The 13,930-nt window shown below is 40.8% G+C and overlaps 1 protein-coding gene across 1 annotated transcript in view; it reads right to left on the bottom strand.

Annotated features, from left to right (window-relative positions):
* LOC132522598 (large ribosomal subunit protein uL23-like) overlaps positions 1-12,639 on the bottom strand; it is a 46,492-nt gene extending 33,853 nt beyond the window's left edge. Inside the window, exons 1-2 of the mRNA XM_060153187.1 lie at positions 12,599-12,639; positions 3,475-3,589 (exon numbers count right to left, since the gene is read on the bottom strand). Of these exons, the coding sequence (XP_060009170.1) occupies positions 3,475-3,589; positions 12,599-12,639 (156 nt within the window). The remainder of the gene's footprint in view (positions 1-3,474; positions 3,590-12,598) is intronic.
* Positions 12,640-13,930: the final 1,291 nt, after the last annotated feature.

Below are 13,930 nucleotides of genomic sequence, written 5' to 3'. Positions count from 1 at the left end.
CACATATTGTCTCAAACTAAATTTGGCGATCTTCTATTGACCTAAGGCCCATACACCAGTTATGAAGTGACTTTTATCCTGTGGCCTGGGAGCAATTTATGCCTGAAACAAGCAAAGAGACAAGCACAACTCTTTTGAAATGCTTGGCCTTCAAGTTTCAATACGAAGCTAAACTTTCATAAACAAAACAAGTAAGCAAACGGAATCTCCTAACAGGTGAGTGTAGAGAAACAAACAAAAACTTATTTTATATAAATGATTTGAATAGTCTATAACATTTTAGGGACAATTCTGCCCAAACTGATAAGAAAATGCAATTTTTCCAGGTACCAATTTTGCTTTTGCTTTGTTAAGGTGGCAGGATTTATCTTATGTAGGAAAAACTAAGTCACCAAGACATTGAACTTCCAAGCTCCTGAAAGATGCAGTTAAGCCTGAAATGGGCTTTCCAGAAAGTGACCACAAGCATACAAAATGGAAAAAGGAAAAATCACATATAAAGTACTTACCATATCAGAACCCCTGTGGATAGGTGTGTGGCGCTTTGTAACTTGATCCTGCTTAAAAACTCAACCACAGACCCTGTGTGCAGGAAAGAGAACAGTCTGGAAACTGGATTTTTGTGATCCTGCTTGAGTCCTCCAAGGCTCCAAATTGTTTAACTGACTAGAAAATTCTGCTTCGCTTCTAGTATTGGTCTCTCCTCCCTGGCCCTCTCAACTACAGGCCCTGAGCCCCATTTGGGGTAATTTAAGTTCTGTCCCACTCACACTCCTGAGCCCAAGTTCATCCTCTGTCCTGGGTGAGTCTCCACCCCCCCCAGAGAGTGGGGTCTGGAATGGGCCTTGCTGCCCTGTTGCCAGATGGGTACAGGCAGCAGGAGGCTTCTCCCCTCACTCCTTCTCCCATGGCACCTCAGGACTTCTGTTTTGCTTTCCTGACTGCTCCCCTGGTCAATACCCAGAAAGAAGCCCTGAGTCTCAGCCTTCTGCCCCCAGATGTGACCCTTATCCTTCTTCCTTTAGTAACTGCAGGCTGAGGTCTGGCTCCCTCTATGAGGGACCACCTGGAAGCACACTGCCCCCTGGTGGATGCCATTCTTCCTGCTTGGAGATCCCCGCAGCCAGCCCACCCCTCATGCCAGGTGGCTACCCAAATATCTCCTTAAGTGGGGATTAAACTGTAATTTGCCACACCTGTAAAAAACATAATTAGAACTGTGGGACGTTCCTCGGTGGTGTGCCAACTGATACATTTTTAGGCTTTCTACAAGTTGTACTGTTAAACACTCATTATTAAAATTGGCCGCTGAGCCTGCCCGTCCGGAGCCTGTGCTCCGCAATGGGAGAGGCCACAACAGTGAGAGACCCGTGTACAGCAAAAAAATAAATAAATAAATAAAATAAAATTGCATAAACTTAAAATTAACTTACATTAAAAACAAAGGCCATAAATACTCAAAACTCATCCCTTCTTAATAATCTTACTAAATTTTACTATTTTCTATGCTCGTGAGTTATTTATATCTATTGGTATCTGGGTGGTGGAAATTACTCCACTTGTCAAATCATAGTTGAATTGCAACCAGAGGTTGGCTATGGATACAAGAGTTCAGCAAAAAATCAATGAAGACATTTAGTGTGAATCAACTGGCTATATGGAATTTAAAATAAAAAGCATTGGGGCTTCCCTGGTGGTGCAGTGGCTGAGAGTCCGCCTGCCGATGCAGAGGACACGGGTTCGTGCCCCGGTCTGGGAAGATCCCACATGCCGTGGAGCGGCTGGGCCCGTGAGCTATGGCCGCTGAGCCTGCGTGTCTGGAGCCTGTGCTCCACAACGGGAGAGGCGACAACAGTGAGAGGCCTGTGTACCACAAAAAAAAAAAATAAATTAAAAAAAAATAAAGAGCATTGTATATTTTATTATTATTTATAAATGGTGTGCTGCATACCCTTTACATCAGTAAAATTTATAAATGGACATAGTTTTTTTTTCTAGAGAGCTAATTGTTAAACATTTTGAAGCACACTACAGTGTCCCTTCCTCCCACTCCAGGGCCAGTTGTAGAGTCTCATTAATTCTCCCAGTTCTGCAAACACCCCATTACTGACTTTGAGAGCTGGTTGGAGGGTGGGAAGCTCATACTCCCACCCCTACCCTCACCACCCCCAATTAATCCTGTCCAAGTGGAGGGACATCATTAGCATACCACACCTGGCCTCTTCTGCTTCCTGACACATTCCTTCCCTGCGGAAGGTGAACTGACTTTCCTGGTTGGTGAGTTTAGAAGGAGAAAGAAATCATGCATGGCCTAGCTCCTGCTTCTGTTCCTTTTCTTAGAAGCCACCCACAGGGGGCCTCTCTCTCCACATGGGGAAGTCTGCCATATTCTGGTATTGCCTGAGGCTGATGAGCAAGTTGGTCAAACTCTGGAGTTTGGTATTAAGAAGCCCACTTGCTCAAAGATAGAAGCTATGCTCTGTAAAGTAGCATTGATCATAATGAGGGCCATATATTGGCCTCCATCTGCTAACTCCTTTGTCTTATTTCTCACTGGTTTAAAAACTGAATGGGGAAAAGAAGTGCTATTTACTGGGTCCCTCAGAAACTCACAAAGGCTCCTCTTCCATCAGCCTTTGCTCCTGAGGTCACAGAATGCCTTGTGGCTGTACCCATTTGTACTGGTATGCATAAGCCTTTTCTAAGATGAGAAAACTTGACTGGCAAATTTATTTGATTCTAATTCCTTTTATTACCTATACATGTATGTGGAATAATAATGCTTACACAGTTGAGCACCTTGTATATGCCAGATGTTGTACATAGGAAAACAGATCTTAGAAAGCAAGTATCAATGACCTAGAGTGTTAAAGTAACTTTCCCAAGGTCACAAAGTAACAAGCTAGTTGTCTGATTCCAAGGCCCTTGCTCTTTCCAGTACATTTTCCCTCATTCCCCTTTTCCTTCTCTTTCCTCCCACCCCCAGCCCTCTAGTCTTCCCTCCTCTCCTCTCCTCTCCTCTCTCTCCTTCTCTCTTTCACCCATCCATCCTTCCACTACTACCTTCCCCCATTTCCACATTTTCTAGCCCTTTGACACTACAGAAAACTAAGACAGTATCTGAAATCTCGGAGGATTTTTTTTTTTTTTTTTTTTGCAGTGCGCAGGCCTCTCACTGTTGTGGCCTCTCCCGTTGCAGAGCACAGGCTCCGGACCCGCAGGCTCAGCGGCCATGGCTCATGGGCCCAGCCACTCCGCGGCATGTGGGATCCTCCCGGACCGGGGAACGAACCCGTGACCCCTGCATCGGCAGGCGGACTCTCAACCACTGCGCCACCAGGGAAGCCCTCTCAGAGGTTTTTATACATATATATAATTTTAGAATTTATACATATAATTATATATAACTCATATATAATTATATATAAATTCTAAAATATAATGAAAATAAATAAAAATTCTACAAAATCTTACCCCAACAGCTGGGCCCTCAAGAAACTTGGCGGCAGGCATGAGGAAAACTGTGGCTGTCTTTTTAGTATCTTCCTCGGGTTTCTCATGAGCAATGTCCAGCATCCCATTCAAGATCCTGGGGGAGGAGGTCACAAAGAAATGAGTGTGTGTCGAGAGAGACCACAGGATTGCATCAAGCTAGAGTCTGTGCAGGCTTGACCAGGGGCCTGGGCTCTACGTGGAAAATGCAGCCTTACCTCAAATGGAGTGTTTTCTGTTACCTCCACATCAAGCTTTCTTTCCCTGGGGTCAATAGTTGTGCAACAGTTTCAGAGATTGAGCAAACAGTTTAGAAATTATTTGGGGAATGATTACAGGAAGGGGAAAAATAAATACATATATATACACATATATACCTATTATATATATTAAAAAAATGCATTCTCTATGGGAGGTAACATCATCCCCAAGGGGGTGAAAACTTGTTCTCAGGGGAGAGGGTGAAAAAAATCTCTCTTTTTACATATAAAGCACAGATAATACTGACATACATATAGTGCCTAAACAAATAGAGTAAGTCTTTGGTATTAAAATTTCATGGAGGGGATATTAAGAAAAACATGTCTAAAAAGGCTCCTTAGGGGGACAATAATTTTTTAAAAAATGGTTGAAAAACAGTGGTGTATATTGAGAGCCTAGCAGACTATGTGACACATGGTAGGTATTCAAAACATGAGACTTGTAGGTGCTATAATCATGGTTAGCTGTTCTTACAGTTGTCCAATAAACTAACTAGAGAGCCATGCCATCCCATCATGGTTACGGTGGAGAAGGGGTACTGTGGCCAGTTCCCAGATGAAGTTAGGGTGGATGCATGAGCTAGAGGTCCAAACTGCCTGGAGTTCTAGAAAATAAGCAGATTCTTGCACACCACTGGGATGGCCTCTGGGATGCTCAGGAACACTTGTGCAGGATGGTGTTAAAATCCGAAGAACAAAGCATGGCACAGACGTTTGTGAGCAGCGCATAGGCTACCACAATGCCCATGTTAATCCTCTGGGGAAAGGACGTACTCCTAAATTCAGTTTCTTCCTGGCTAAGAACTCGACCACCGAGTTTTGTGTGCCTGCCTCTGTTTCTCTTTAGAGAATCTGGCTTCTAGGAGGCACTCAATATTTGACTTAATACAGGGTTGGAGCAAATATTGAGCAACCTCTCATGGCTGCTGCATGTGCTCTGCAGGTTGAATTACCCAATGATTATTCTTAAGACCTGTATTTGTGTTCCTTTCAGCGTACAAAGTGGTCTCATATATAGTATCTTATTAAATCATCATAATAACCTAGTCATGTTATTATTCTATCACTACTTGAAGGATAAAGAAGCTGAGGCTTGGAAAGTTCACTTATTTTAGTTATTTGTTGGTTTTTTTTGGCCGTGCTGTGCAGCATGCAGGATGCTAGTTCCCCGACCAGGGATCAAAACTGTGCCCCCTGCAGTGGAAGCATGGAGTCCTAACCACTGGACCTCCAGGGAATTCCCAGTTATTTCTCCTCTTTAGCTGCCCAGTAATAAGTAGTAGAGCAAGCCTCCTTTCTACTATGCTACACCACCTTTGATATTCCTTTCCCACAGAGGAGAAAGACACACGAATGGTAAAGCTACAGAGGAAAAGTCATATGCTGGAATTTGGGGACTCCGAGCGAGGGATATGGTAATATCTCTGAATTGACACAATTAAGTCATGCAGGAAGAGGAGTTATCTCGCGGAATACGAATCTGGCATACGGCAGAGCCTGCTGAGGCTGGTCAAACTAACAACTGCCAAGTTACAGGGAAATGAAAAGCCGTCAAAATAGAGATGGAAGCATCTCAAGATGCTGTGAAATTTGGAACATAGAAGACTTAGGGCACAAATGTGGAGAACGAAAATGTGACATGAAAAATGAATGGCCAGGGCACTTCCTTGGTGGGGCAGTGGTTAAGAATCCGCCTGCCAGTGCAGGGGACACGGGTTTGAGCCCTGGTCTGGGAAGATCCCACATGCCGCGGAGTAACTAAGTCTGTGTGCCACAACTACTGAGCCTGTGCTCTAGTGCCTGTAAGCCACAACTACTGAGCCCATGTGTCACAACTACTGAAGTCCACATGCCTAGAGCCCGTGCTCCGCAACAAGAGAAGCCACTGCAATGAGAAGCCTGCGCACCGCAACGAAGAGTAGCCCCCGCTCGCCGCAACTAGAGAAAGCCTGCGCGCGGCAACAAAGACCCAATGCAGCCAAAAATAAATAACAAATAATTTTTTTAAAAAAATGAATGGCCAGATACACACTTGGTGCAAATTTTCATTTCAGGGCCACAGCTTCAAATGTAGGAATGAAGGATATTTGACTAAGAATGGAGAACATTTTTCAAAGAGTGAAAAGAATGTGTTTAGTCAGAGACCAACTCATCTGGCCAAAAGGGCTGTAAATGGAAAACAGATGGGAAAGGAGAAAAAAACACCTACATAAAACTGAAATAGGTTTCCATGGATGACATGAAGGAAGGCCTGGGAAGAATTTCAACGGTGAGGGAGGTGCCAAGTGATTCCATGAGAAAACTATTGGGAAGGACATCAGAAACAAACTAGACAGCAGATGTCCTGATATCATGCACAGAACATAGTAACCTTGAGATTACAGCACAGGGTGACAAACAAGACCTCATAGATACCAAGAGAGTTGGCAGGATGGAACAGGTCCATGGGAACATAGTGATAGAGGGTGTGCTGTGCACAAAAGACCCGTTGAGAGGAGATGGAACAGCACTGTAGGCTGTAATAACAATAGATTCAGAGGAATCCCTGAACACTTGGATGAAGATGAAAGGAGAGAGGAACAGAAGTGATGTTTTTATGGAAACTGAGCTGAGCCACATGGGGGAAAGCCACAAAATTGGCAGAGCACACACGCTGGGGATAACATTCTGGATATCTCATTCAGATAAAAGCAGAGTTTTTTTCACTTGCCTTCACATCCTAGAAGGTAGAGGAAAGAATAAAAATAACTATGCTCTGACTGATTCCAACCAATGGGAAGAAGCCATTTGTTAGAGTGGAAGGGATGAGACCCCGGGAGAATGTGGCCATGTCGTCTTCAAGGGAAGACAAGGATGAGCTGGATAAAATGCGTACAGAGGACTTAAGGAAGCTAGACTTCAAAATATCTTTTAAAATAGGCATAATTCCACAAGTTTCCAAAAGAAGACAGTACCAGGAAGTGCTCAGAAGCATGACTTTGGGCAATTCCAAAGAAGAGAAAAGAGGTGCGGATATTCTTAAAGAAATTAGAGAGATGGCACAGAGCTCTTTAAACTAGAATATAGAATGAACACTCAAAAAGATGGAGGCAAGTGATCAGAGTGACAGAGAACCATACAAATAGTAGCAGGAATGTTAAAATCCTGGAGGAATCAAAGCATGCAAAACTGGCAAGGACCAGAGGATGTGTTACAGGTACAAGGGAATTATGATAATAGATGGTAGAAAGGATGCACTATTTCTCAAATTTCTCTTTTAGGGTCTGAAAAAGACTGCAAGTGTGGGCCTCCAAAGACAAAAGTGGATAAGAATATGTTGAAATCCAAGGTTGGGGAAGATGTTACTGATCCCTTTTGAAAGCTAATACAGGATCAAACTTGGTGGTCCACAGTCTATGGATCAAGTGGCATTCATTTGCCTATCTCCACACATTCTTCCTTCTTCCTAAGTATTACCAATAGCATGTTAGCAAGTTGATCTCCAAATTCTTACAGGAGATTGGGGGTATCACTGTTTCGGATCAGAAGAATTGATTCCATTTGGATCATCTGCATACTCTTCTATTATCAGAGTGCTTTTAGTTGAAATATGTCTAGTTCAAGGCTTAAAACTAGCTAACTAATTACAGAAGAATAGTTTCTAAAGTCCTCAGTGGCATACTGTTTATACTTCTAGTAAGGTATTCTACCTTTACCAACACAAAATGAAATGTGTTGGAGTTTTCCAAGGGTTGTCTAGAGTGGTTTCTCTTAAAAGAACTTGGAAAAATGAGTGTCACTGTCTTATAAAAATTATGGAGTTAGCCCATAGTTAATACATCATTTTATGAAATTATAGAACAGGCAAAACTGATCTGTGGGGAGAGAAATCATGATAGTGATTGCCAGGATAGATAGGGGCAGGAATAGAATGGAAGAGACCGTAGTGAACCTCCTAGGATGATGGCATACTCAGCTGGAGTACTGGTTACACAGATATCTGCAGTTGTCAAAACTCATCAAATTGTCACTGTCACTGTATGCAATTACACTTCTATAAAAATATATAAAAAGTATATAATAAATCTGGGCAGTGATATGAAGTGAAAAAAGAATGATTTTCTCCCATGACTTGACAGCGATCAAATGAAGTTAAGAACATCAGGGAATCAGAGAAAAGCAGTCTCAGAGTTTGAAATTAGCAGTACTCTACCAGTAGATTTAGTGAAAAGTCAGTCTTACCAACACCCTTGACCTGTTAATTTCCTATTGGCAAAGTCTCCCATATTGTAGAAAAGGGGCACCACTACCCTTTTTCCTGGTTACACTGGAACCAAGTACTGCTGGTTCCCAAACTTCCATGCACATAAATATCACCTTGGATGTTTGTTAAAAGTGCAGACTCTGGGTCCATACCTGGAGATTTTGATACAGTAAATCTAGGTTAGTGTCGAAGAATTTCCATTTTAGTGAACATCCTTGGGGAGACTGATGGAGGTAGTCAATGGACTTATACTTTGAGAAACACTTTAGATAATCAAATCATAAAACTAGTTCCTAATTCCTCTAATTTCAGGCTCTCCAGCCCATCTTCTGATAATATAGCCTTTTTCCATTCCTTCACAAAGAAAATATGTTGCTTATAGCAATACGTGTATTCCAGCCCATGTGACCAGAACTTTCTTATTCAGTAATAAATTGGTTTTGTACCTCAATCTGACGGACCTGGTATTTAAATAAATATAAATACCCTTATAAATGTGGTAAACGTTTCACATGATACTGAAAAACTGTACTTCTTGGACTGAAGGACAGATACGTGCCAAATTTATGCCAAATTTACCAAGATAAAGGGTATTTACAAAATTCCTTCCTTAAAGAAATCCTATGCCTGACATCATTACGGTTGCTGTGTTCTTTTTTTTAAATTAATAGACTTAATTTTTTTAGAGTAGTTGTAGGTTCACAGCAAAACTGAGTGGAAAGCACAGAGAGCTCCCATGTATTCCCTGTCCTCTCACACACCCAACCTCTCGCATTGCGGACATTCTGTGCCACAAGGTATGCTCTTTATGAGCAATGAAACTGCACTGACATACCGCTATCACCCAAAGTCCACGGCACAAATTAGGGTTCACTCTGTGTTGTACATTCTATGGGTTTTAGCAAGTGTTGTGTTCTTCTAAGCCAGTAAGCTTAACAATAAACATGTAAATATAATATTTCCATTTTAAACGTAACTCAGCAAATATTTAAATAATTTGTGTTGTGGTTTACTTTTCTAATACTAAATAAAAGTTCTTTATTGACATTTTGGAAAAATGAAAACATATTTAAAAACCACAAGTGGGACTTCCCTGGTGGTGCAGTGGTTGAGAGTCTGCCTGCCAATGCAGGGGACCTGGGTTCAATTCCTGGTCCGGGAAGATCCCACATGCCACAGAGCAACTAAGCCCGTGCACCACAACCACGGAGCCTGCGCTCTAGAGCTCGCGAGCCACAACTACTGAGCCCACGTGCCACAACTACTGAAGCCCATGTGCCCTAGAGCCTGCACACTGCAACTACTGAGACCACATGCCACAACTACTAAAGCCTGCACACTCTAGAGCCTGCACACCACAACTACTGAGCCCACATACCACAACTACTGAAGCCCATGTGCTCTAGGGCCCGCGTGCTGCAATTACTGAGACCGCGTGCTGCAGCTACTGAAGCCTGCACGCCTAGAGCCTGTGCTCCACAAGAGAAGCCATTGCAATGAGAAGCCTGCACACTGCAACAAAGAGTAGCCCCTGCTCACCACAACTAGAGAAAGCCTGCACGCAGCAATTAAGACCCAACGCAGCCAAAAATAAATAAAATATTTTTAAAAATTAAAAAATATTTTTTAAAAATAAAATTAAAAAAAATGAAAACCACAACTTATTTTACTACCCTGGGCTAACCATTGTGAATGTTCTGATTCTTTTTTTCTTCAAGTCATTGTTCTGTTTTTATGTACATATATTTATCATGGTGGTGGTAATGGTGGTTGTTTATTTATTTACAAAACCAGGATTATAATACATAAACAGTTCCTAACACTGTATCATTCTATCATATTTTAACAGTATTAACCCTCCTCTGCTCTGATTTTATTTTTCTTCTTGGCATTTATTGCCACCTGACATAATACGTTTGCTTTTTTATTTTCTGTCCTCACTGAATGTATGTTCCAGAACAGCAGTTGTTCCAGAAGGGAGTTCTGTTCATCATGAAAACACAGCATCTATAACAGTGCCTGACACGTGTTAGTTATTCAATACATATTGGCAGAATGGACAAATAAATGAATAAGTGGCACTTTATTGTGTTAGTAAATATGCTTCAAAATCATGATTTACAATAATTAAGCAATTCCATCAAATGTATACATTGTAATTTGTTGAATCATTCTTCTAAGTGATCAACAGTTGGGCTATTTCCACCTTCTAGTTTTTTACTATTGTAATTAATGAGGATATATAAATCTTGTTTATAAAAGGGAGTTCATATTTCTGATATTTCCTTAGGACTAATATCTAGAAGTAGAGTTATTATATGAAAAATTATAAAAATCTTAAAGATGTTTTTACATATTGCCATTTAACTTTCCAGGAATATTGCAATTCATTTGTCTATAAACAGTGTAAGAAAATGGCCACCTCTTTTCATCTTTGCTAATAGTGAGTACTGATATTTTATTTCAAAAAATTCTGTCCTGAGAAAGAAAAATGGAGATGTGGGAATCAGGCTCTCTGACTTCAGACGATACTACAAAGTTACAGTAATCAAAACAGTATGGTACTGGCACAAAAACAGAAATATAGATCAATGGAACAGGACAGAAAGCCCAGAGATAAACCCACGCACCTATGGTCAACTAATCTATGACAAAGGAGGCAAGGATATATACAACGGAGAAAAGACAGTCTCTTCAATAAATGGTGCTGGGAAAACTGGACAGCTACACGTAAAAGAATGAAATTAGAACATTCCCTAACACCATACACAAAAATAAACTCAAAATGGATTAAAGACCTAAATGGAAGACTGAATACTATAAAGCTCTTAGAGGAAAACATAGGCAGAACACTCTTTGACAGAAATCACAGAAATATTTTTTGGATCCATCTCCTAGAGTAATGAAAATAAATACAAATAAATGGCACCTAATTAAACTTAAAAGCTTTTGCACAGCAAGGAAACTATAAACAAAACGAAAAGACAGTCCACAGAATGGGAGAAAATATTTGCAAATGAAGTGACCGACAAGGGATTAATCAGAATATACAAACAGCTCATGCAGCTCAATATCAAAAAAACAAACAACCCAATCTAAAGGACAAGTGTTCTTTTCTCTTGTGTTGAGTTGAAATGTAATTTTTTTTAATGTGTATATTGACCACTTGTGTTTTATATTTGTTTATTGCCTGTCCATATCATTTGGCAAATTTCCTATTAGACGTTTTCTTATCAATTTGTAAGCATGCTCTATTACTTAGAGATATTAACATAGCACATGGTTTATTTTTGTCTTCATTTTAATTCTGCTCTTTTTTGTGAATGAAGTTAGCTGGAGCACTGACTCCTTTCTGTAACTGGCCTAATTTCTGCAGTACAAGCTTACTATTATTGAAACATCCATTCTTCTCCCACTGATTTGAAATGGTCACTTTTATCACATTCTGTTTATATGGACCAGTGGTTAATAGTGAAAACCCTGGGATCAGACTGCTGCCATCCTCTTTGTCACCGTTTTTTATGAGGTTGTGAGTGAACTGGGGCAGTGGTCTTTAGCACATAGTAAATGGTACTTAAGTGATAGCTGTTATTATTACACTGGCTAAATGATCTCTCCTGTTGTTTTTTGTTTGTTTTCACATCCTGCTTCATTTGGTGAGATCAATCTCAGTAAGCCTTGACCTTTGCTCTTGGAATATTTTCAGCTACACACCTCCCTAGAGACAGTTTGGAAACTCTCTCAAGTAAGATAAATGGAGTTCTCTAAATTCTTTGCTTTGATGCCCTCCCTGCACCATTAAAAAATTGCCAAACATGCCAGCTTCTGTCTTGGATATTAGAGATATTGCAGGAGGTTACTGCGGTGGTGATATGCTGGACTTGTCATGACATGCTCAATTTACCATGGCAACCTGAAGGGTCACTGCAGCCACCAAACCCCTTACTGCCCAATCCAGGAGCTGGCTGTGGCACACCCCTCCCTTAGCCAGCACGCCTAGCAAAGTGAAGGTCCTTAAGTTCACAACCCCACCCAATTCTTTGCATCTCAGGGCTGGCTCCTGATAGCATTGCCTCTGCTCTGAGCGTGGAACACATACAGGAAGTTCTACCTGCGTTTGTTTGTTTACTGTCAGTCCACTTCCAGATGCTTTATAGCTTCTAGAATGATAGCCAAGTATCAATCAACCCAAAATTTCATGGCTTAAAACATTAACTTATTAAGATCTCTCATGACGTTATGTGTTGACTGGGTTCAGCTGAGCAGTTCTCCTGGTGTCATTTTAGGTCTCTCGCGCAGTTACACTCAGACGGCTAAGCTGCATGGGGACATCCGAGATGATCTCACACATCTGGCCCCTTGGTGCTTCTCCAAATGGCCATTCTCTCCATCCTCAGGGGTATCTCATCCTCCAAGGTCTTTCTACATGGCCTCTCTCTATAGCATGGTTGTTGGACTTCATACATGGTGGCGAGCTTCCAAGAGTGGGTAGGGGCCAGAATATGCCACCCTGAAATATGCCATTGGCATAAGGGTTATTTTGAGCTAGAGGCAAATGAGAATCAACAAGTTCAGAAAGACACCTTCCAGGAGCTTCCCTTACCTGACAAAAAGCAGAAACTTCTGAGAAATGAGAGCTGCCATAACTCCCTCTCCCAGGGAAGTTTTATGGCCATGAAAAAGATGGAAAGTCAACACCGATATGGACCTGCAGAAACCAACCTCACTCCATTAGCTTCCCCCACATATTTACCTTCCCACAGTTTGTCACCCTTGGAAGCCTAAAACTATCTCCCTTTGTCCTGTCACTTCTCTACAAATTTATTGTTCTTTGCTAAGATCCCATACAAGCCCAAGTTCTAGCCACTCCTTTGAGCAACTCATCACTGAGCAGACACATAATGCAAGTGTTAATAAAATTCTTTTGTTCTTCTCTCTGTCTTTAGGCAGTTTAATTGGCAGGGCCCCAGTCAATGACCTAAGTTGGATACAGAAAAAAAGTTTTTCTTTCCTTCCCTGCAAGTGTAAAAGAGGAAGCTGCCAGGACTTTTAAAGGCTTAGATACAAAATGGTCCAGTACCACTCTTGGTATTCTATTGGCTAAAGTCCTGCTTCAATATGAGAGGAGAACTACACAAGGACCTGAGTACCAATGTGCCTGTTTCACTGGGAACACTTTTATATAACTATCACATCACCTTCCTGGTTTTCCAGAGCTCTTATTTAAAAAACAAAACAAAACTAGATTATTTCAAAAAGATTTCAAGGAGAGAAAAATGGTGAATTCCTAGTTTTAATTCATCTTCTTCAAAGTGGAAATATCTGTTTTGAAGATGGCTATGCAAATTATTTTTTGCTATTTATGTCATCCTCCTTTTACATATGTGTATTATGTAATACAACATTTACAATACTCTACTCATTCTCCAATCCTCTCAATATCACTTAATTGAAAAAATAACCTTTCTTTGACAATGAGATCTCTCGGAATAAGAATATATTTAATTCTTATTTTAATAAACATTTTAAAAATGCCAATTATGTGCTGCGTCCTAACAATTAGGGTACAAACAGACTAATATTTTCAATTTAATTCAATAGTCAGGAACAACAAAGCATTTTTTTAGAGGGCATTAAGCTGTTGTTAAATGCCTGGTACTGTAAGGGATATAAAGAATTATAAGACACAGTGCTGTCCTCAAAAGGCCTTCTTGAAATATGGAAAATTAGCAGATGTAATAAAAATGAACATCTAATATCCACGTGCAAAAGAATGAAACTGGACTCTTACCTAACACCGTATACAAAATTAACTCAAAATGGATCAAAGACCTAAACACAAGCTCTAAAACTATAAAACATTTAGAACTGGGGAAAGCTTCATGACATTGGATTTGACAATGATTTCTTGGATATGACACCAAAAGAACAGCTA

This window comes from Lagenorhynchus albirostris, chromosome 7, assembly GCF_949774975.1.
Source record: "Lagenorhynchus albirostris chromosome 7, mLagAlb1.1, whole genome shotgun sequence".
Classification (NCBI taxonomy): Eukaryota; Metazoa; Chordata; class Mammalia; order Artiodactyla; family Delphinidae; genus Lagenorhynchus; species Lagenorhynchus albirostris.
The sequence above is the reverse complement of the archived record's forward strand: the minus strand, read 5'-3'. Positions and strand labels throughout refer to the sequence as shown.